Here is a 25,419-nt window from a genome sequence, read left to right as displayed (position 1 = left end):
TATATTTTCTCTCCCAAACTAAAGCATTAAGTATAGTTTTTGACCCCTTGTTGGGATCCCAAAAGGCCTAGTGGTTTAAAAAGCATGAAATCCCTAGCTGGTTTTGGTTGGTCTGTTTATGCCCTAGCCCTCCAATCCTGTCCTTTTTCCTGTAACTTAAATAAAAGATAGAGTAGTATTTTATTCTGTGTGCTTTTTTTGAAATATCTTTTAGTGTTCAGTGATTGTTTCTTATACTTTAAAGCCACTTTTCTGTTTGATGGTACACAATAAATGATGCCAATTATATGCTCATGTAGAGTATTTGCATGCTTCCCCAAATTTTACCTAATGTGCTTACAGTCCTGTAAGACCTGTAGTGAAATCACATCTTTTTCATTATCTGCTTTTAATACCTGTAGTTTGCTGATGATGACACTGCAAGCATTGCGTCTTCTGGTCATGCCAGTCATGGGCGAAGGGACAGTGTGGTGAGCGTGGCTTGCATGCAAACACAATAAATTTTAAAATTGCACCAATGTGTGATCCTATGAAATCTACTGGAAAGTGAAATTTGCATTTGATGAAAATGAACATTTTGCTCAAATTTAGCTTATATGAGTAATTTGCCTTTAAAAATGTCTTCCTGTGAATATGTATTCTCTGTGGGCTGTGGAAGCTGTCATCATTAATTTGCCTCTTTACACCTCTTAGTTGCTAGTCTTTGTGTATTTGATTTTTACTTTTTATTTTTCGTTGTTTTATGCATGTGCATTTATGCACAACATTCACCAGAAACAAAAAAGCTTCTCCAGCAAAATCAATGCTTTGTGTAAAATTTGTAACTATGGATTACATATCATGTTGCCATCAGTTGCTTTCTTTGCTGTGTATTTAAGGTGTATTGTTTATAGTTTGTTTATACATCTTTTAAGACCTGTGAACTTTGTTAAGAGTCGTTGATGGCAAAATTTAAAATTTTCGGTTAAAAATTCAACTAGCATAATAATTGTAGAGGCAACAAATAGCTAGGTTAAAATACAAATTATGTGATTTCAGATTATTCTTTTGGTGATGCTGGAAGTTTTTCAGGGAGCTGATGACATTTTTGCTATATTTAAGAATTGATTTGAAAATTACATTGGTAAGGGTGATATGTCAGCTTAGAGCTAGAAAAGAGAGCCATGTTTTGTGAAAGATTATAAATCTGAAGCTTTCATAGAAAAGGAGAACACCGAATATTTGTGAGATTTGTTGCCAAAAATGCAATGATCTAATTAAGGCAATTGTGGTCCATTGGCAAGCCAGTTAATGTTCATACAGCTGAAGGACAAAAAACAAGCCAGGACCCCTGAAAGTGGCTTGGAACGTGATGGAGTAGAAGGAGCAGGCAGGAACTTTAAAGTAATAATGCCTGGGTTTGAGCTACAACCTGTTAGTTGTATTAATGGCAATTTATTTATAATGGGGATGTTAATAACTATCTTTGTAGGTCTGCTTAATATGTGCATTAAATGAATTACTTACTATATGGAGAATACCAAAATTCTGAGACAGTAGGAACCAGTAAAATATTAGGTATATGTAAATCTAAGTTGTATACTATAACTGTGAATAAAAAAACTGTTGCTCCACTGCATTAGCCCTTAGCAAAACTTCACACTTGTAAGCCTTCTTTGTCTCTGTGGATGGATTTCAAAATTCCCTTCCTGGAAGGGAAGAGTTCTTTTTTTTAAGGGAAAAGTTCTTAAGCAAGGTAATCAGAGCTGAGGTAAGGCTGATGAGTGAGGTAAAAAGTACTCATTTATTATTCAACAAAAGTTTATGGAGTACTTATTATATGGGAGGCAGTGTATTAAGTACTGAGAATAATGTGGTCAGCTAGACAGACCAGATTTGACTTCATGGAGCTTATATCCTAGTGAAAGAAATAGAAAATAAACAAGAAAGGACGAAAAGTAACCCCACGGCTTGTGAAGGGAAAAATAAGTGATGGGACAGGAATATTGAGAGATGCATGTGTGTGTGTATCCATCCCTTTGGATGGGATGGTCAGAGAAGGCTTCCCCAATGGAAGTGACTTTTGAGCTGCGACTTGAAATGGGAGGAGCCACCTGCCTGAAGAATGAGAGAAGAGCTCTCTTGGCCAGTGACAAAGTCTCAGGTGGGAAAAGATGGAGTTTGGGGAACCAGAAAGGAGCCAGTGTAGTTCTTCCCTTATTTTGTTCCACAGTTCCTGGTCTTGAGGAATATGAGAAAGAGGGAAGTGTAGAAATTGGGTAAAAGGTGTAGTAAAAACCCTGCAAAGAATAATGCATTGAGCACATATGTGCTTAACAGAGCTGATAACTATAATGAACTATAAATTTTTGAAATATGGTAGAGGCTTTAGGTAAATACTATCCTAGTGAAGATGATACATGTGCTAAACACAGGAGCCCTTTGCTGGCCCTCAGCAGTAAATGATATACAACTCAAGTTAAAGTGCGTAAAAATTTGTTTTGCAGAGCTATGATTTCCTTTCGGAACCCCTTTACATTTCTACTTTTTTGAGTAGGTTAATTGCAGCTGTTTCTTCATTGCATGACACTTTATCAGGCACCAAAAAAATTTTTTTTTCTCTCATGTGCCAATGTTCTTACTCCTTTCATCTGTCTTTTCTTAACCTTTAAAGCATTTCATTTTTTCTGGTTGAAAGGTTTCTACCGCCGATTATTTTAGTCGCTCCAATCGTAGGGGGAGCGTAGTCTCTGAGGTGGATGACATCAGTATCCCCGATTTGACCAGCGTGAGTGAATTGCATGGGGGTGGTTGTGGTGCCTCAGGCTTGTGACTAACGGCTAATACATTAGCTATTTGAAAAGTAGGAACATAATTTACTGCCTTAATTTTTCTTGTACTGCTGTAACATAAAATACAGTTACTTGTTTTATTTTGGAATGTATATATTGATCTGCTCTGATTTTTAAAAAACTTTTCTGTGAAAATTTTCCCCTGTAGAACCCATTAGCAGCTTCAACAGTTGCCAGTATTTTGCCAATTTTGCTTTATGTCTTCCCCTCTCCCTCTTTTGTTTTTCTGAATTATTTTATTTTTTATTTTTTTGATATTTTTTTTATTGGAGTTCAATTTGCCAACATATAGCATAACACCCAGTGCTCATCCAGTCAAGTGCCCTCTTCAATGCCTGTCACCCAGTCTTCTGAATTATTTATTTATTTATTTATTTTCTTCTGAATTATTTTAAATCAAATTGTCATTTCCTACTAGTTCAGTATGCATCTCTAATTGAGAATTTCTTTTTCATATTCACCCCACTATTATCATATCTAATAAAATTAAAAATAATTCCTTAAAACCATCTGATGCCTAGCTCATATTTAGATATTCCTGATCAGTCTTAAATTTTTTCTTTCCTTTTTATTTTGGTGGATCTGTAAAGTCCTGGACAGACTTTGAAAGTTGAACAATAAAAGATATTATTTAGTAAAGTATCACTGATTTTCGGTAACTGGGAAGAATCTGAATAAATTTTAAACATTTAGACTATGGCATTATTTTGAAGAAATGCTTGTCCATTGCTTTTACAATCATTGGGAACTAAATTTAGGAAATATTGTCCAGTAGAGACATCTCGAGGCATTTGTCTTAATGAAAGAGCTCTAACCAGCAGATACTTCCCTGCCTGATCTAATCCCCTGGTTTTCTCTTTGACACCTCTTTTTTTTTTTATTTTTAAGATTTTATTTATCTATTCATGAGAGGGAGAGAGAGAGAGAGAGGCAGAGACACAGGCAGAGGGAGAAGCAGGCTCCATGCAGGGAGCCTGATGTGGGACTCGATCCTGGGACTCCAGGATCACGCCCTGGGTCGAAGGCGGGCGTCAAACCACTGAGCCACTCAGGGATCCCTAATACTATTTCTTTTAGAGGATAACTATATAGCTCATTGTAGACCAATGAAAAGTAGACTTGATATTGATAAGATCCCTCCTACCTTTTGAAATGATAATCTAGGAAATCTGCATTTTTATGTGAAAGATCCTGATTTTAAAATGCTGACAATGAATTCACAATTTTAAAAGAAACTTTCAGGCTTCCCCATTGTGGATCAAATATATGTGTACAGTCTGCTCCATTTATAACTTCTGAGCTAGGAGTGCTGAAAAAGTGTATCAGGCCCTTATTTGGCAATACTATTTATGATTGCTCTAGCCTCTGGTCTTTTTTTCTGCATTGTTTTTTAATTTTTTAAAATTTATTTATATTTTTAAAAAAGATTTGATTTATTTATTCATGAGAGACACAGAGAGAGGCAGAGACATAAGCAGAGGGAGAAGCAGGCTCTCTGTGGGGAGCCTGATGCTGGACTCGATTCCAGACCCCGGGATCACGACCCAAGCCAAAGGCAGATGCTCAACCACTAAGCCACCCAGGTGCCCCTTTCTGCATTGTTTAAGAAAAAAAAATAGAACAAGATACAAGTTTTTATTTCTAAACAAACTTTAAAAAAAATCTTTATTTTTTCTTTTGAGAGAGAGTTTGTATGCATGTGCAAGGGGAGGGAATAGAGGGAGAGAGAGAGAGAGGATTCTTTTTTTAAATTTTTTTAAAATTTTTATTTATTTAGGATAGTCACAGAGAGAGAGAGAGAGAGAGAGAGAGAGAGAGAGGCAGAGGGAGAAGCAGGCTCCATGCACCGGGAGCCCGACGTGGGATTCGATCCCAGATATCCAGGATCGCGCCCTGGGCCAAAGGCAGGCGCCAAGCCACTGCGCCACCCAGAGATCCCGAGACAGAGGATTCTAAGCAGACTTCTCATTTAGCACAGGGCCTGACCTGAGGCTTGATCTCATGATTCTGAGATCGTGACCTGAGCCGAAATCAAGAGTCAAATGCTTAACTGACTGAGCCATAGAGGTGCCTCTCTAAACAACTTTTAGATGACAGTATCAGAATGTATTCACAACTAAAATGCTCTATTTCTATTCAAAAAGGTTCAGTTGTATTTTACCATTTTAGTAAGGTAAAATCATCTGTCAAACTAAGTAGCCATATACTGAAATGAGGTTCAAAGGGTCTTTTTTTTTTTTTTTTCAAAGGGTCTTTTAATCCGAGAATAAACATCTTTCTTTTACAAAGAAATAAGGAGCTTAAAGCATTTGACAAGATATGTATTCTAAGAAATATTTCTCACATGTGCTCATTTCAACAAATACTCAAGGAGTTTAGATTTAAAGAGAATCCATAGTCTCTAATGTCAAAAGCAAAGTATTTTCAGACCTAGACATAAATAAGGCAAAGGCATTTATCACTGAAATGTGGGAAAGATTATATTTAAGATTTTGTTTACTGGTTGATAATTTGAAATTCTTTAAGTAAATGCTACTTTTGAATTGTTAAGCATTCAAACTGGAATATGAAGTCTACCACCATGCTTTTCTTTTTTCCCTTTTTTTTTTTTTTTAAGATTTATATATTTGAGAGAGAGTGCATGCTTGAGCAGGGGTTGGTGGGGTGGGGAGAGGGAGAGGGAGAGAGAATCTGCAGCAGACTCCCCACTGAGCCAGGGAGCCAGAAGTGGGGCTCCATCTCAGAACCCTGAGATCATGACCTGAGCCAAAAGTAAGAATCTAATGCTTAACCCACTGAGCCACCCAGGTGCCCATGCTCTCCTTTTCACATTAATACTAATATGAAATATTGCAAGCTTGTTAGCTGACTTCCAAGTTCCACCTATCAAAGAAACCCTTTTCCTGATTGGAAAATTACCTGTTTAATTATTTAAGGATACAATGACATAATATTTACTTGAAATTTTTGGGACTAGTAGGCTATAGTTAACATTAATGACCAACTCCCAAGGACTATATTTGGGGGGGGAAGAAAAAAAAGCTTTGCTTAATGTTTTTTTGTTTTGGGTTTTTTTTTTTAATCTACTTTTTTATTAGCAACTTTCTTTTTTAATAATTTGATTTACCTCTGGTATTTTTCTGTCAGTTTAATTTGCATGTTTTATAGAATTGTTACAATATAGTTTATACAGCCTTTGTTTTCTGATTTCTCACTCACTAATCTTATAAATGTTTTATATATTAGTACATATTCATTTTTTCCATTGTTTTTTATACACAGGTTTTTTTAATTAGCTGTGGTTACCATGTTTTGCATTAGATCATCTTTATTCATCTTACAGTTGAAAGCATACATCTTTTTGCCAATTTTTCTGTATTTTGTGCCTTAATATATTAAACATGATTAAATTTTATTCCATTTAAAAGCCTTTTAGTATCCAGCAGTCTCTGGGTCATCATTATGAACATTAACTTGTCATTACAGAGCAGTTGTATAGTAGACCTCCTGGGATGCTAGAGAAAGCATTGGGGCTTTTATTTTAGAACACCAGTTTTCAAGTAGCTTTTTGTCTAAATGGAAGACAGCACATAATATAGCACAATCTGAGAAGCCAGACCTGGAGTCTCTGGCCAAGTCACTGCAGCCCAAATGACTGGACTGCGGCATGGCTGCTCTTGGCATTTTCTGCTGCCTTAACAATCCCTGAGGTTTGGCACTTGATCAGTTTGGGTTGCGACAGTTGGGATCTGTCAGAAGACAGTGAAACCAATAGATAGAATCAACATTGCGATGGACTAGTTCAGTGATGCAGCCTCCGAAATGTAAGATCATTCCAAGGTGACTGTTAAAAAAAAGGGGTGGGTTTGGGGGGGATCATTTTTTGAGAGGGGAATATAAGCCAGGATTTCAGATATTCAGATTGACCTAGAAGAGTGTTTCTGAAGGTTTCTTGTTTTTCTCTTTAACTAATAAAAAGAGAGCTGGGGGAAAATACAGCATTTTTATTCAGATATGGTATTTCTTTGATTCTGAAGAATAACACTTTAAATATCAGGCAATGTGTTTTACTAGTGTAACTGTGGTGGAAGTTTATCCCTTTTTGCGACAATAATTTCCAATATTAAAAACTATTGCAATTGCTTGTTTGTTTTCACACATTTTATATGTGATTAAAAAAATCGAAGTTAACTAAAATCAATTCCTTTTTATGACTATTACAGTAAAAGGTAGCAAAAAGAGATCAAAGTCTAAGATAGTATTTATATTACTGATATAGTACTTCTGATAAAGTAAACACCTTTAATTGTAAACTGTTTATTGGATAAATACTGTGAGGGAAGAATGAACATGATAAATGTGGGCAATGAAAGAACAGAAAAATTTTCAAATATGAGGAAGTTAGAGTGAAGTGATCTGAATAGAGCCAGAAATAATGGCATTTTGTGTTTTAATAATTAACCGAGGAAAGTTTTCAAAATTTTTTCCCCTAGATTGGGCTAGGAGGGCTGGTCTAGGAGTTGGAGTCTGGGTATATTTTCCTTTAGTTAAATCTCTCTGTGACTTTTTCCCTCTAATGGTAACTGGACCAGTATATACATTATATGAACACAGTATATAAGTTATATGAATACAGGGTTTAAGATTCACAAAACTGAGAGATGATGGACCCAACCCTGACATTTAGTAGTTGTTCTACTTTCAGGAAAATCTTTCACCTCTGAATTTCTCTTTCCTCAGCCATAAAGTCAGAATTTGGGATTAGACCTATAAGGTACCTCTCTTTATGAAAGGAACACTAATCCTATCTGCAGAAGATAGGGTAACTCAGTTATGGCGTGTCCAGATGACAGGACATGATGCTACCCTTAAAGTGAATGAAGAAAGTTTATAAGTACAAATGGTAGAGCATGACTCATTGACTCATTTGTCCAACCAAGTTCAAGTCCTTCTACATGCCAGGTGTTCTTTTTGATGTTAGGGATACAGAAATGAACATATAGACCTAGAGTTTACCTTACGGAGAAAGAAATCAGACAATAAATAAATTAACATGAAGTCAGAGAGTCATAAATGCCATGAAGAAAAATGAGGTCATTTCTTTAATTCCTGAATCTTGGTAAGGAGAAAAAGAGGATATAGAATATATTTGGGACATTAGTTTAGAATTTGTTAAAGACTCGGGGGCTGGTTGCCCTTGGATTGAGAATTGGAAGGTTTGGTTGTCAAATAGTAGGAAGAGAGGCTTATTACCTCGTTGTACCCTTTTGTGCTGTTTGTTTGTTTTCTTTTCTTTTTGACATGTGTGCGTGTATTGCTTAAAAAAGCAAAAACCAAAAAACCCAAAGAACTGGATCCTTAAGAGCTGTGGTAGAAATCTTTCTTGATGATATATTTAACATGCTTTAATCCAATCTGAAGTTTTTTGGCTAAGTGTACCGGTCTTATCTATGTGTCCCTGTCCTAATAATGTTTAGATAATAAAGTTTTGGCCTTTGGTTTTATCAGTCTTCTCCTTTTGATGCGTACAAATTTTTTTTGTGTGTTAACTTTTGCAATGCCAAAACTCGAGTTTACATAAAATTTTCTTTAACATGTTTCAAATACCATGAAAAGAAAATCTTTAAGTTCTAAACTTCTGCATAAGGACAGCTTACTTACTGCATGTCATCCTTAGGATAAGAATTAAAGTTCTTGACATTTTGTCTTATGTGTCTCAACTTGTATTTCATTTTCAGTATGTTTACTTTTAGGTTCCAAACATCGGTTGAACTTGGAGAACTCAAAATGAGGTCACTTCTTTTTTCCTCTGAAAAAAACCCCAGCATGCTAAGCATCTTTTCCTGATTTTTATCTCTGTTCTTTTCTAGTTGGATGAAAAATCTGACAAACAGTATGCTGAAAATTACACAAGGGTGAGTATATAAATTCCTAAGGGAATTAGTTTCTCAAGGTCAATTAAACTGAATTTCTACTGCTATTTCATTATTTTACTACATTTGAACTGGTGGAGCTACTCTTCCTTTCTTCATCTATTTCCTGTTCTTGACCCCCCAAATTCCTCTGAGCTTGAATCATGTGAAGCATTGGGAAGAGAAAAGACACTGCATTTTTATTTCCTTGAATGTCACTTCTTAAACTTTTGGCTGCTCTTTTGATTTTCATTCCCTAGAATTTGATCCTGAGAAGAAGCCATTAAACACTGAAAATTAAGTGTCTTTAGGAATGGTGGAGACAAACTCTGAGGGTTTTTTCCCCCCTTAAAAAAATTTTTTTTTTAAAAATAACTCCTTTCTAGGAGTTATTTTGTGTTAAAGTCTCTAACTTCTATACATATTTTTAGAAAGTCATCTTTGGGAAATTATCAGAATTAATTTCATGAGGTACCCAAAAAAGATATATCAGTTCTGTCCAGTAGAGATACAGCATAAGCCACAAATGTACCCCGCATATGTAAGTTTAAATTTTCTAGTAACCTCATTAAAACAGTAAAAAGAAACAGGTAAAGTTTACTTAAATAATATATTTCATTTAACTCATATCCAGAGTATTTCAATGTAATCAATGCGAAAAATTATTAATGAGATATTTTACATTCTTTTTTCCATAGTAAACCTTTGAAATCTGGTTTGTATTTTACAATTAAAAAAAAATCTCAGTTTGGACTAGCCATATGTCAAATGCTCAGTAGCCCCATGTAGCTAATGGCTACTATATTGAACAGCATAGATCTGTGTCATTTGTTAATCCAGTAGCATAATCTAACATTTAAAGTAACTCTGGGAATAGCAGTCTAAATTCATAGTGATACAATTTGCTTGAGCTGCAGATTTTGTTTCCAACTCTATCAAAGTAGTAGGAAAAGAAAAGATTCTAAAGCAGCTTCGGGAACTCAGTAGAAGGACTGCTAATTAGCATACCAGTTATAAGTTCTGAACTGTTTTGGATTAATCTGATGTGCTCACCCCAGTGTTGTTTAAGATACAGCAAAGATAAACTTAGGAAACAACTTGCACACAAACTATTTCCTTTGTTATTATGGATTCTAGATTCCAATAAAGTATTGGAGTAAAGAGAGTTATGCTTAGTATGTCTGGGCCCTTCTCTGCATACCCCCCTTCCCATAGCAGTCTGCTCTGTCCACACCTTCTCATACACAGGTCTCCCTCACACCCCCACCCCAAGCCCAGTTTTAATTTCCACAGTGAATGTATTTGGAAAGAAACAAGACTTAGATGTGTCTTCTTCCTCTTTCTCTAGCCTTCATCTCGGAATTCTGCCTCAGCAACAACCCCTCTGAGTGGAAATTCATCCAGACGAGGGAGCGGAGACACCAGCAGCTTAGTAGATCCAGACACCTCATTAAGTGAATTGCGGGTAAACCGCAGTCTTTGGTTTGCTTTTTAAAAACCTTTTTTTGGCTTCTTTGTATACGGAATACTGGGACTATTAACATTTAATGTGACTTAGTAGAAAGAAAAGGAGTATGAGTTCTTTAAAAAAAAAATTGTTAAAGACAGTTCAGGAATGTGACTCATCTTAAAGAAGGAGATTAGTTAATTCTTTTTTTTCTGTTCTCTTTCCTGAATATTTGATGATATTGGAATGAGTTCTGCTAATTTACAGATGCCAAAAAAAACTTGTTAATGTATGTAAAAGTAATTCAGATATAATTGGCCATATTTTAAATGGAAAAAATGTGGATATACAAGGAACCAGACTCTAGGAATTGTCAGTCTTTTGAGCCATTATGGTATTATCTGGCTACTTGAATATGGTTATCTCTCAATTTTTCATTATAGATGTAGTAATACCGGGGATAACAGAAGTACCAGGGTTGAGTCCTCATTCTTCTTATTAACCTTTTTATTAAAAGATGAGGACTTTGAAAATGTATTTGAATGTCTGTTGTGAGCAGTGGGGGAAGGGTAATAATAAAAATTGCATTCATTAATTGATTCAACATTTATTGAGCCCTTGACCCCAGAGATTTAGGCAATGTACCACATCGTGAACTTCAGGAGTTCACTGTTTCATAGGGAAGACAAACTGATAGAAACCAGTACAACCACATTGTGTGATACTATGTAGTAGCCAGAACAGGGTTATTAAGGGAATTCAGAGAAGTGTCAGCTGTGTTGGACTAGAAGAAGAGGTAACAAAAGGCTTTCCAAAGGAGTTGTACTCTGAGCTAACGTATGAAGGACGAAAACAAATGAATCAGGCAAAGGCTTTCTCAGAACTTCAGAGAACCAGAAGGTTGTTTGTATAGCACAATTGCCTGAGGGTAGGATGAGAAGTAAGGAGGAGAGGGAGGTGAGGGGGCAGATCTGGGAAGTAGTCATGGGCCAGACCACAAAGCATCATTTATGGTAGCCTAGAAGGCATTTTATTTTCTCCTGGTAACTGTGGGATATTAAAAAGAGTATCTGATTTGTGCTCTTAAAGAGTGACTCCAGATTGGAGGAAGCACTGGAGATGAAAGGAACAGTCCCCTGTGGTTGAATAGTGTGAAGTCAAAACTGTGATGGAAAAAGATGCAAGAAACTTGCTCTGAAGAGAATACTGGAGTTGATTGGTCAATAGAGATAGGAGGTTTAGAGAAGGCTTTTGTTTTCTTTCTTAGGCTGGCTTGATTATTATTTTCATTCCTTGACTTGAACCAGTAGAGAGGGAACAGGAAGGCAGAGGAAGGAGAGGGTGACTGAGGAGCAGGTGCCTTGTGTGGGTGCCAGGGTGCGGCTGGAGGGGGGGGCGCCAAATGTGGAGGTCCTGGGCTGCTGACACAGTGAGGAGGAGGTGGGGACTGGGGTCCTGAGTCAGATTGTAGGTGGGTAGGTGCAGGAGTCTAGCTTAGAAATGGGCAGCCTGTATAAGTGGGCTGGGGGGTAGAGGGCGGAGAGATTTGCAGCAGTGACAGTGGCAGTCGAGAAGGAGAGCTGAGCCAGGCTGACATGGTATGACTTTGAGAGTATCAGTATTTATCAAGCTCTTACTATGTACCAGGCATAGGTGCTGGGGGTGCAGCATTGAATGAGATCAACTCGTCTTCAGGGGGACAGGACACAGGAGGACAAAGCCCTCCAGCCTCACAACTTAGCTTGTGCTTGCCATTTCCTTGTATTGCTTCTTTAAGAGAATGACTTCCTTGAAGGAAATGAGAGTTTTGTATCCACACCTTCTCCTAGTAGCCCTTCAGTGTGTGCCTGTTGAATGAATCAACCAGCAGACAGACCTACTAAGGAGGGATGAAGAGGGCAGGGGAAGTATAATACAGCAAGTGTGTGTGTGACTGGCCTTTGAGAATTGATCCTGCCTGTATTGCAGAATTGTACTTAGGGAAAATAACCGTGGCAGTCATTTCCCCCTAAATCAGGCATTCTGAACAGATTGTATATAACAGGGTCAGGTATAAGGGAAACTGTATTTTCCATTTAAAATTTGACCTGCTTTACTTTTAAGGATTATGGTAACATTTGGAGCAGATGCTCTTTTCTCATCATTTAAATGGCATCCTCAGCATAGACTTTCTCATTTGACATAATGTTTAAAATGTAGGTGTTTAACTTCCTTCCCTGTATTTTCTTTCTCCCAAATTAATTGTGGTTGGTAAGCAAGTCATTGAAAGACAACTTTGTTCATATCCATTTATTATAGTTTTTAAAACTGCATGAGTCAGTATAATATGCTGCTTATAATTAATTTGCTACATATTTTACTAGTTCTAGGTGAAGCATTATGTTAAAAATTATTTAAATGTTTACAAAATTTTAAAAATTATATGTTAAGACTGTTATAATTTATATAGTTTTTTCCATATACAGTCCCACACCCCCCTTTGCTAATGCTGTTTCAAAACTCCTTAATACTAAGGAAATATTTAACACTTTTAGATTGATTACTCTAGACCTTCTCCAGCCCCACTATCACCTGACCTGTTTGCCCTGTTCTGTGGTTTAGAGTGGCAGTTATGCTGTGTACTTTGATTTTTCTGCTTTTAGTCTGGAATATACAAAAATAATTCACATTTTCATCTGAATTCTTTGAGACTTAAGATATGTTTGTGCATGGTTTTATGCAATGGTTCATTCCTATGTCCTGCAGGATATCTATGACCTTAAGGACCAGATACAGGATGTAGAAGGGAGATACATGCAAGGGCTTAAAGAACTAAAGGTATCAGGGCCCATTCTGCAGCCCAAGCATGCTGTCTGTACGCAGAAGGGTTGGGTAACAGTGGTTTCACAAGTTCTGTTAACCCCAGTGCACATAGCTTTACTAACAGTGTTTGTCTTTCAAGCATGTGCTTAACCTGCAATGTGTAGGAAAGGTGAACTTCCAGTATCTGCTTATGTCTAAATGTTTGGTAGAGTTTTTGGAATATTCAGTAAAAGATATTACACCTGAGAGTTTTTAAACTTTGTAAAATACTTGCATGTCCCTTGTGTCTTAGCCATACAAAATCAAATTGGGCAAACTCTTAAAAAGTACTCTGCAAATAAATATATATTTTTTTAAATTGAAAATTTGACCTTAAAAAAAAAAAAAAAAAAAAAAAAAAGAAAATTTGACCTTAACATTCTTCCATGCTAAATGAGAGAATATTGCCTATTTCTGTTACCAAATTCAGTCAATATTAAAGGCAAGAGAAAGATATCTAAGAATGCATTATTATAAATATTCCTTTTAGAGGAAGGACCCTGAGGTAGGACGCCTATGTTTTTGTTTTGTTTCTTCTTCTTTTCTTTTTTAAACTATAGCTCAAAAAGGATTACACAGATTCAGTGCTTTAAAGAATTTGGGAGGTAAATTTAGATGGGCCTAAATCTTTTCCAAGTGAGGATTGCTACCAGTTTTCAATATAAGTGTCCATGTGAGGCAGACTTTTTGGTTGTCATTGGTGCTTGCTCTTCCCCGTGTTTTATTATGAAGTTCAAATCTAATATGAGGAAACTTAAAGTTTCTCTGAACACGTACATGTCCCTATTTCAAATAGAAAATACACATCAGGCCTCTAAAATCATAAGCCATTCAGAAAAGTGACTCAGGATATGCCCATAGGCCTGATGGGGCAGGGCTTTCATCATCTTCCCTGGTGTGATGTGAGGTAGGTAGCTCAGTTACCAGTCAAAAACTTCATGTGGATGATTATTGTCCCTTACTGACTCAGGACCAAAAAGGGTGTAGGAAGTCCTGCAAAGTGAGGCCACTGAGATGACAGTGTGTGGCTATCAGTAAACAATAGGAGAATTACAAAGGTAGTATGCAGATGTGCTCAGTTAATCTTAATGGCTCTAATCTTCAGGATTTAATTCCCTTTTAAGATTTTAGAGATAAGACTTTTGGAAATATCTTGGATCAAGGGAAAAAAATCCAATGTATTAAATAAATACACTCATTGAAGTCTCATATATAATATAATCTATCAGGAAAGCAAGTGATTCAGAGGCATTCTTCCTTGCCTTTTATTTTATTTAAAATGTTAAAAAAATTTTTTTTCTTACATCTTAGATCTACCATTTATTATAGTCTTTGAAGTATGTAGGAGAACAGATTAAATTTGAGACTGAACAACTACAAGATCCCTTTTAAGAGAAAAAAGCAAAACTTAATGTTCCTTGCATAAATGATACCATGCTAAGAAAACCTGTAAGAAATACATTAAATATATCCATGTTAAGTACAACAGTTTTTTCTTTTTTTTTAAGATTTTATTTATTAATTTGAGAGAGAGAAAGAGAGCACGAGCAAGGGGAGAAGCAGAGGCAGAGGGAGAAGCAGGCTCCTTGGTGAGGAGGAGCCCCATGCCAGCTCCATCCCAGGACCCTGAGATCACAACTGGAGCCAAAGCAACCACTTAACTGACTGAGCTACCCAGGCGCCCCTCCATGTTCAGTACAACAGTTTTAAGCATATCCAGAGTAATAGAAAAATCACTTTGTGATATACCGTGGTGTACCCAGTTTATTTTTTTCATTTAGAAGAGACCTATTTTATTTATTTTATTGAAGTATAAATACAATACTCTATCAGTTTTCGGCGCACAACATAATAATACAACAATTCTATACATTACTCAGTGCTCATCATGATATGTGTACTCTTGATCTCCTTATCTATTTCATCCATCCTTCTCTCCCACCCCTTACACACCTTTTTCCTTTCCTTTCCCTTTCCCTTTCCCTTTCTTTTTCTCTTTCTCTTTCTTTCTTTCTTTCTTTCTTTCTTTCTTTCTTTCTTTCTTTCTTTCTTTCTTTCTTTCTTCTTTCTTTCTTTCTTTCTTTCTCTCTCTCTCTCTCTCTCTCTCTCTCTCTCGCCCTTCCTTCCTTCCTTCCTTCCTTCCTTCCTTCCTTCCTTCCTTCCTTCCTTCCTTCCTTCCTTCCTTCCCCTTTCTCTCTCTCTCTCTCTCTTATTTATTTATTCATGAACGACACAGAGAGAGAGAGAGAGGCAGAGACACAGAGGGAGAAGCAGGCTCCTTGCAGGGAGCCGGATGCGGGACTCTATCCCTGTACCTGGATTATGCCCTGAGCCGAAGGCAGACTAAGGCAGACGCTTTCCTGCTGAGCCACCTAGGCATCCCTCCACCTTTCTTTTCTTAATTCATGGTCAGCATATAATTGAGCTTATATTTATATATAAGCATATAATTGAGTTATATTTATATATATCCTTGGAGTGACTTTTTTAAGTGAGAGAAAAATAATTTAAGAAAATAGTCTGGTGATCAATCATGGTTGTGTGAATGTATCCGTATCCTATTAAAAAAGGTTACTAGGGGACTCCTGTGTGGCTCAGCTGGTTAAATGTCTGCCTTTGGCTCAGGTCATGATCCTGGGGTCCTGAGATGGAGCCCTGTGGCGAGCTTTCTACACTGTTTGTCCTCTTCCTCTGCCACTCCCCTTGCTTGTGGCTCTCTCTCAAATAAATAAAATCTTAAAAAAAAAAAAAAAAAAAAGAATACTGAGACATTGGCCTTTGGAGGTGCTTTTTCTCATTGTAGCCTCCATGCAGAACCACTTGAGTTTTGTTAAGTTACAGATTGCTAGACTCTACTTCCAGATTTACTCATTCAGTGGGTCTGGGATGGGGTTGAAAATTTGCATGTTTATCCAGTTTCCAGCTAAAGCTGTTGCTAGTAGTATAGAATCTACACTTGCAAAATCACTGCCTTAGACACATTTAAGTAAAACTATTTCCTAATAGCTAGATTGAAATAATTAAAACTACCTTAACGCAAATTTAAAACTGTCTTCCATGGTCTGTTGTTTAAAGGAAGAGTACATGCCATAAATGTTATGTCAATTTTTTTTATTATGTCAAATTTATTGTTAAATATGGAATTTTTGCATCTATTGCTAAACTATCTTGGATTCTGATGTTCATGCAGTTAGTTATGCCCCATTTTCAGTGGGACTGAGCTGTGAGGAAGACTTTTTTTTTAATGCTATTAGCCTCTAAGAATCATTCTAAACTCTGTATTATATTAGGATCCTACTATATTTAAACCATTATACAATTGATTTTGCTTATATTTTTTATTTGGGTTATATTTGTTCCCAAACCTGGTATAAATATTATACAGCCCTCGTTTGTGAAGCATTGCTATCGTGTGTCGGTGTATGTATCCTTATTGAGGTATACCTCACATACTGTAAAAATTTACCCATTTAAAGTGTACACAATTCAAGTGGTTTTTAGCATAGTCACAGAGTTGCACAACCAACACCACAACCCAATTTTAGAATGCTTTCATTACCCCAGAAAGAAACCCTGTACTAATTAGCAGTCATTCCTCACCCTTCCTCTTCCTCTTCCACACCCAGCCCTGTGTAACCACTAATCTGCCTCTGCCTCTGTGGATTTGCCTTTTCTGGACATTTCATACAAATGGAATCATATAATATGTAGGCTTTTGTGATTGACTTTTCATTTAGTATAATGTTTTCAAGATTTATCTATATTGTAACATCCTTAACTATCATCTGTCTATCTATCTATCTATCACGACTGGTGATATTGCAGTGTATGGATTTCCCACATTTTGTTTATGTGTCAGTTGATGGACATTTGGACTGTTTCCAGTTTTTGGCTGTTATGAATAATACTCCTCTGAACATTTGTGTACAAGTTTTTGTATGGACATACCTTTTTATTTCTCGTAGATAGCTCCCAAGGAATAGAATTGTTGGGTCATATGGTAACAGTATGTTTAAACACTTTGAGGAATTATCAAACTGTTTTCCAAAGCAGATGCATTATTTTACATTCTCCCCAGCAATGTATGAGGCTTCTAGTTTTTCCACATCCTCACCAACACTTGTTAATCTGGTTTCTGGTTTTCTTTTTTAAATTATAGCCATTATAGTAGGTCTGAAGTGGTATCTCATTGTGGTGGTGTTTTTAATATTTTATTTATTTGAGAAAGAGAGCACAAGCAGGGAGAGAGGGAGAAGGAGGGAGGGAGAGGGAGAAGCAGACTCCCCGCTGAGCAGGGAGCCCAACATGGAGTTTGCTGGATCCCAGGACCTGAACCGAAGGCAGAAGTTTAACAGTTTGTACCACCCATGTGCCCCTCATTGTGGTTTTGATGTGCATTTCCCTAATTACTAGTGATGTTAAGCCTATTTTCCTGTGCTTCTTGTCCATTTTCATATCCTATTTGGAGAAATATCTAATCAAATCCTTACCCATTTTTAAATTGAATTATGTGTCTTTTTATTATGGTCTTATAAGAGTTCTTTATATGTTTTGGATACAGGTACCTAATCAGATATAAGATTTACCAATATTCTCTCCCATTGTATGGGCTATCTTTTTTTTGGTACTTTCTTGATGGTATTGTTTGTAGCATAGAAGTCTTTTTTTTTTTTAAAGATATTTATTTATTCATGAGACATACACACACAGAAAGAGAGAGAGAGAGAGAGAGAGAGGCAGAGACAAAGGCAGAGGGAGAAGCAGGCTCCATGCAGCCTGACATGGGACTGGATCCCCGGTCTCCAGATTACGCCCTGGGCTGAAGATGGCGCTAAACCGCTGAGCCACCCGGGCTGCCCAGCACAGAAGTTTTTCATTTTGATGAAGTCTTTTCTTTCATTGATAGTGCTTTTGGTATTGTATCTAGGAAACCTACTCCTGTCTACTCCAAGGTAATGAAGATTTAGTGCTGTTTTCTTTGAAGAATTTTATAATTTTAGCTCTTACACTTAGGTCTCTGATTCATTTTGAGTTAATTTTCGTGTATGGTGTGATGTAGGAGTTCAACTTTATTCTTTTGCATGTGGATATCCTGTTATCCCAGCGCCATTTGTTGAAAAAAGTATTCTTTTCCCATTGAGTTGTCAGAGTACCTTTATCAAAAGTCAGTTAATCACAAATGTAAGGGTTCTGGACTGTCAGTTTTGTGTCTTCGATCTTGGTTTGTTGAACATTTACATTAGTATTTTTAAAATTTATTTCTAGAAGTGATGACTTTTTCTATGTAAAATATTCTTTTTAACCTTAAAAATTGTTACTAGATAGTAATAATCTACCAAATTTGATATTAAAAAATAGACTTGTAAGCTGTTTTAAGCAGAAAACTTTGAATTCTATAAAATTTTAGGTATTTTGCTTTTTTTTTGCTTTTTTTTATAATAATTTTTGTATTGTTTATGTATTTAAGAATGACCATAATTTGAATAATTGTTATAAAAATGTTTATGCATTTACATTAGCATTATTATGCACAACAGGAAAATACTGAAAACAGATGTCTGGAAAGTAGCAAAATTCAAATGAATATTGAGTTTTCTTATGTAAAGAGAGGCTATATTATGTTGTATCAATTCATTCTGAATACCAGTTTATTGAAAACAAGAGTAACATTTCTGAAAACACTGATGATGCTTCATTTTATGACTAATAGATGTGGTCTATATACCACCACATCTTTTAGAGGCTACACTGGTGCTTAATTTTGTTTTCTTGGATAGCAGAGAGCATATAAAATTCTTATCGTGGCATAATTGGCTTATTACCATCCTTCTGTTTCATGTGCATGTTACTAAACAAGGAGTTTCCCCAACTGCTTGTATTTTGCAAAAGTGCATCTTCATGTGTTTGTGCCAGTGCTACATTTCCTGTTATATTGCATATAAGCAGTGAACATATTTTAGATATTAGGCTGATGGCTGTGACTTTCATTTAGGAGTCTTTGTCCGAAGTGGAAGAAAAATACAAGAAAGCCATGGTTTCCAACGCACAGTTAGACAATGAGAAGAATAATTTGATCTACCAGGTAGACACCCTCAAGGATGTTATTGAAGAACAGGAAGAACAGATGGCAGAATTTTATAGAGAAAATGAAGAAAAATCAAAGGTAATTGTGCATCTTGTATCATCCCTTTCCCTGGTTCAGAAAATTAGAACCTGATCTTTCAGAAGTGCTGGGCTTGATGGAAGAGTGCAGCATACCTGGGACTGAAGCTTCAGTCGAAACTGGTCCAAGGAAGTTGACACAATATGAGATGTCAGGTCTTAAAATATTTTCCTCTTTACATTTTTATAAAATCTAATTTTCCTAAAGAAAATCTTATGACCTCTTTCATTTTTTGAAGCTAGAATGCAACTCAAGTTTTATCTTTATTTTCTATCTCTTAATTGGAACAATTATAGTGAATTACTAATTTCTTCCTGTTTTAATGGGTTGGAATGCTACAAAGCTCCAAAGACTTTGAGTGAGACAGTTCATTGTTTTCTTTTCTATCATTTTTCAAAATAATCTGTTTTCTAAAAGATTGAAGAGAAGTTTTTAACCAGTTATTTAAAAATAGCAGGATGGAGACATGCATTAGACGTCAACAGATGTTTTCTTTAGAGGTTTGTAAGCTATATTGTTAAAATGAGCAGATGGAAAATAAAAGCCACTGTCCAAGGTCAGATTTGCCCTTTGACAACTTCAGAGAACAAATTGGGTTCTCTTATTGGATTTGGACTTTTAAAGTGTTGATGTCAGTCTAAGCAGAGGACAAAAGGATACTGTCAAAAAAATGAGTTGTGACTACATTGCAAAAGTAAAAAGCCCAGAAAATAACTTAGGAAATGTGCATTGGTAAGTTGTTAGAAACATCAGTAACATGAAGGGAGAGAAGCTGTTAATCTAATCTCAAAGGGACTGGCATTAATACTATAGACTTTAATGGGAATTTTTTTCCCTTGAGGACTGAAAATACTCATTCCAGTCTGTTTTGGTCTTGTTTAAAAAGTGCTTGGAAATGTTTGATGAGTTTGGGGGGAAAGAAGGATGATGAATAGGCAGATATAGAGAATTTTTAGGGTAGTGATACTGTTCTGTATGATACTATATTGGTGGTTACATTATACATTTGTCAAAACCCATAGAATATACAACACCAAGAGGGAACCCTAATGTAAGCTATTGACTTTGGGTGATTGTGATATGTCAGTGCAGGCTCAGCATTTGTAACAAATGTACCCCTCTGATGCAGGATGTTGATAGTAGGTAGGAGAGGCTCTATCTATGTGGGGGCAGGGGTCTATAGGAACTCTGTACTTCCACTCAACTGCATGAACCTAAAAGTGCTCTAAAAAATAAAGTCTGTTAAAAAAAATGTTAGGATAAGAAGACTTGTGTCTATATAAATGAAAAAGAGACCTCTGGATATTTTCATACTGTATGACAGGGCTCATTGAAGCTATGATTTGTTGGCATAGGTGGTTTCCTCTGATTTTTCTTGTTTCTCAAGGGTCAGTTTCTGAGTTCTGAACTGTCATACTTTATGTAGAGTCCTTGGACTCCTTTTTTGCCTTTCCATGCATTTTTCATATCTACTTCTGGCTCTTTGTTTCTTGTAGATTAGAAGAAAATCTCATGGTAAGTATTTAATGTTCAGTACTAAAATGAGTTATCTTTCTATCTTCTCAAATGCCCTTGAGCATTTTTAGAATAAAAAAAAGCAGATCTCTATGATTAACTTACTAGGCAACTTTATTTTTTCCTTCTATCATCTTTTGATATCTAGAGATATCTTAGTATACATAGAGCTATGGTTTTTACTTTTTTTTAAAGATTTTATTTATTTGAGAGCAGAGAGAGAGAGCGCGCGTGTGCGCATGATTGGGGGAAGGAAGAGAAAGAAGAAGACCCCCTGCTAAGCAGGAAGCCTAATGCAGGGCTTGAGCCCACAACCTGGTTCAACTTAACCAACTGAGCCACCCAGGGGCCCCTGGTTTTTAATTTTTATGTAAAAAAATTATGCTTAAAAAAAAATTATGCTTTTCTTAAAGAATCATAAGCTTTTTAAATGCTTTGTAAATCTACTTCAGGTACCGTAATGGTGAAGACCTTGTAATAGTGTCTCTCTAGTATACCTTCTCTTTGAGCTCTTCTTCTTTTTTCTTTTTCTTAAAGATTTCATTTATTCATGTATTCATTTGTTTGTTTGTTTATTTATGGGAGATAGAGAACATGCAGGAGTGCAGGAGGCTGAGCAAGAGCAGGGGCAGAGAGTGGGGGAGGTATAAGCAGACTCCATGCTGAGTGTGGAGCCCAACTCGGGGCTTGATTGATCTCAGGACCCCAAGATCATGACCAATATGATGACCTGCTTCTTTTATTTTAGCTTAGTTTTTTTTTAATATTTTATTTATTCATGAGAGACACAGAGAGATTGAGGCAGAAACGTAGGCAGAGAGAGAAGCAGGCTCCCTGTGGAGAGCCTGATGTGGGACTTGATCCCAGGACCCTGAGATCACGACCTGAGCCAAATGCAGATGCTCAACCACTGAGCCACCCAGGCACCCCTAGCTTAAATACTTTTGACATTCATCCGTATTGTAGTATGGGTTGATACTTCACTATCTTTTATGGTCTAGTACTATCCCTTTGTATGGGTATACCACATTTTGTTCATTTGTGTGTTGATACACATGATACACATGCTATGATGAATGCTGCTGCTGTAAACATTTGTGTACAAGTCTGTGTATGTTGTCTTTTCTGTTAAGTGTGTACCTGGGAGGGGGTTCCTGGGTCATATGGCAACTCTATGTTGAACCATTTGAGGAATGCCAGACCATCTTCCACAGTGGTTACATCGTTTCACATTCCTACCAGCAGTGTATGTGAGTTCTGATTTCACCATAGCCTCACCAACACTTGTCATTGTCTGACTTTTTTTTTTTTTTTTTTTTTTTACAGCCTTCCTAGCAGCTGTGGTTTTGATTTGTATTTTCCTGATGACTAATGATTTTCAGTAGATTTTCATATGCTTCATATATTCCTTGGAGAAATAGCTATTCAGATCTTTTTCCTATTTTTTTATTTGCCTATTTTTTTTTTTAAGATTTTATTTATTTATTAGAGAGAGAGAGAGAGAGCACAAGCGAGGGAGGGGCAGAGGGAAAGGGAGAAGCAGATTTCTCACTGAGTGAGTAGGGAGCCTGATGTGGGGCTGGATCCCAGGACCCTGAGATCATGACCTGAGTGGAAGGCAGACACTTAACCTACCTAACTACTCAGGTGCCCCTCTTTTTAAATTGGATTGTCTTTTTATTATTGAGTTGTAAAGAGTTTATATATTCTAGATAAAAGTTACTTATCAGATACAACTTAAAAATATTTTAAAATATCATTATGGGAACGCCTTGGGTGGCTTAGTGGTTGAGCGTCTGCCTTTGGCCCGGGATGACCCTGGAGTCCCAGGATCAAGTCTCACATTGGGCCCCTGCATGAAACCTGCTTTTCCCCCTGCCTGTGTCTCTGCTTCTCTCTGTGTGTGTCTCTCATAAATAAATAAAATCTTTAAACAAAAAAAAAATTTTTAAAAATCATTATGAAGTCAAGAATTCAAGTATTTGATGATTTTGAATTCATTGTAGCTTTTATTATTCTTGATTTTCAAATTGTTCAAACTTTAATATGAATGTTTTCAGGTTGATTTCTGAATGATTTCGACATGAATCTAATTTTTTTTTTTTTTTTGATAAATTGTTTGGTATCTAGCACAAGAAAGTGTTCCAGGCTCATCTGGTACACTTCTTGCTCCAGATCTGGAATTAGCTGTTTGTCCAAGGAGCCTTCGTTCCTTTAGTGGAGCAGTATGGGTGCTAGAGAGCTCTTGCCACTAAGATGATCACTGTTTATAAAGGCTCTTTAGTGGATGTATCGGGGAAATATTTATGTGGGGTACTTTTTTGTTTTAAAGTCAAAATATATTATAAATTTATGCTGGTAGTTCTAGTTCGTGTTTAGGATTCCAGCATTTTTCCTTACCCTCTGTTTTACATATGTATATCTCTGTTTTCCCACTGCCAGTTCTCAAAGTCACTGAGGGTGATAGTAATTACATTATAATCTCTTCTCTTTGCTCTATCCCACAGTGCTCAGAATAGCAATACCAATGTTGCCACAAATGACATAATTACTGAAAATAGTTAAAAGTTTTTTTGTTTTGTTTTGGTTGGTTGTTATTTTGCTGCTATACTACTTATAGTCCAGCCATTGTTTTGAAAAGTTACTTGAAATAGTTTCTTTCTCTGTACTTATGCTGCTAACTGGTTATATAATTAGGCTCACTGCATTTTATTTTCTATACTTAGAAATTGCTTTAAAATTTTTATCTTTAAATTATTTTTGCTTTTAATTGCGGTAAAAAAAATATAACAAATTGACCATCTTAACCTTTTTAAAGTGTTAGAGTTCAGACAGTTCAGTAATATCAAGTATATTCACATTGTGGTGCAATGGGAACTTTTTCATCTTGTAGAACTGAAACTCAGAATCCATTAAACAATAACTATCTACCCTCCTCCCCCCCCCCCCCCACTCCCCACCCCCAATCAGCTCCTGGCAACCACTGTTCTTTCTCTCTCTCTCTGAGTTTAGCTACTCTAGGTACCTCATAAAAGTGAAATCATACAGTATTTGACTTTTTATGACTGGCGTATTATCCTTCATATAATGCCTTCAAGGTTTATGCACGTTGTGTTGTGGCATGTGTCAGAATTTCCTTCCTAATATTCCATTGTATGTATGTACCACATTTTGTTTATCCATTCATCTGTCTGTGGACACTTGGGTGGCTTTCATCAGGAATTGCTCTTTCACTTTAATTTCGTTTTACAGTTACATAAGATATTTATATCTGAAGTCAAATCAGCAAAGAAAATATATTCAAAGAAGCCACTTGTCTATTTCTGTTCATCCCTATTTCTTGAGGGGATTTTTAAAATCATAAATGCTTCATCCTTCCATTTTTTAGCTTAAAAGGGTAAATATATTTTGCTATTTGAAAAAATATATACAAATATGTATGTTTTTATCCTCCGTTTCTTAAAAAAATGGTAGCATACTATAAATACTACTCCCACCTTGTTCTTTATTATCTTATGATTGTGGGTATTCCTCATTCTTTGGTATTACTACATAGTTATTCCATGGTGTGCACTGCAGTATAGTTTATTCTATCAGTTCCCTATTAATGGACATTTGAGTTATTTGCAGTCTTTTGCTGTTAAAACTAGTCCTGCAAAAATGATGTACTACATAAATCCTGCATTTTTGCAGGGATGGCTGGGGAGTCATCAAAGTGGGTTTACAGAGAGACAGTACCTTTTGTTTCTGATATAAGGTGTAATTTTTTTCCATAGTTTATCATTTGTGTTTTTACTTTGCTTAGAGTTTCTTTTGCCATTCAAAAGTTTTTATGTAGTCTAACTTATTATCCATTTCCCTTTCTTGCTTGTGGATTTTTAGGTCACTTTTTTAATGACATTATTCTACTAGAGTTATAGGAATTCACTCATTTTTTTTCTCAAGTAACTATATCCTTTCCTTCTGTCTCTTCCTTTCATAAACTTCCAACCCATTTGAAATTTGTCCGGGTTTGTAGTGCAATGTGTGGTTCTAATTTTCTTTTTCCATTTGGATATCAGCCTCACTAACATAGAACTCTTATCTTTTCTTATTGATTTGGGATGCCCATTTTGTTTTGTTGTTGCTTAATATATTTGCACATGTAACTGGGTGTATTTCTGGATTTTCTATTCTACTTTTGTCTGTATTCATAAGGCCTTACAAACAATGTTTTAATTATATAGGCCTTATATCTAGTAAGGCTAGCTTTCTTCATTATTAGTATTTTTTTCTGGCTGTTTTTTCTTATATTTTTCTTCCAAATAAACTTTATAATCAATTTATCAATCTCTGATGAGAAAAAAAGCCTAATGGTATTTTTATTTGGACTTCATTAAATGTGTAGATTAATTTGAGGGAGAACTGGCATTTTTATGATACTGAGGTTTTTTTAATCCAAGAAGATGGTGTGCTTTTCTATTTGTTTGGTTCTTCTCTGTCCCTCAGGAATATTTTATATGATTTTCCTCATACTGATTTTGAGTATTTCTTATAAGTTTACACATGCATTTAAAAAATTTTATTCTTTGATATTGCATTTATTATGTTTTCTCTCTAGATTTTTATACTTATAAAGGTTATTGAGTTTGATTTATTTATTTTTAAAGATTTTATTTATTATTTGAGACAGAGGGACGCAGAGAGAGGGGGGAGAGAGTAGGAGAAGCA

General features: G+C 36.0%; 1 protein-coding gene across 35 annotated transcripts in view; it reads left to right on the top strand.

Annotated features, from left to right (window-relative positions):
- The window catches only part of LRRFIP2 (LRR binding FLII interacting protein 2), a 110,271-nt gene that overhangs the window by 64,485 nt on the left and 20,367 nt on the right, over positions 1-25,419 (top strand). For 14 of the 35 annotated variants that reach the window (XM_025461336.3, XM_025461339.3, XM_025461335.3 and 11 more), the window contains 6 exons: positions 402-470; positions 2,678-2,767; positions 8,702-8,746; positions 10,092-10,208; positions 12,936-13,007; positions 19,024-19,194. In XM_025461336.3, the coding sequence (XP_025317121.1) occupies positions 402-470; positions 2,678-2,767; positions 8,702-8,746; positions 10,092-10,208; positions 12,936-13,007; positions 19,024-19,194 (564 nt within the window). The remainder of the gene's footprint in view (positions 1-401; positions 471-2,677; positions 2,768-8,701; positions 8,747-10,091; positions 10,209-12,935; positions 13,008-19,023; positions 19,195-25,419) is intronic. The other 21 variants (XM_035704822.2, XM_025461351.3, XM_049099723.1 and 18 more) reach the window with 4 other exon arrangements.

This window comes from Canis lupus, chromosome 23 (genome assembly GCF_003254725.2).
Source record: "Canis lupus dingo isolate Sandy chromosome 23, ASM325472v2, whole genome shotgun sequence".
In the NCBI taxonomy this organism is placed as follows: domain Eukaryota; kingdom Metazoa; phylum Chordata; class Mammalia; order Carnivora; family Canidae; genus Canis; species Canis lupus.
Note: the sequence above shows the minus strand (reverse complement) of the source record. Positions and strands in the feature narration are given on the sequence as shown.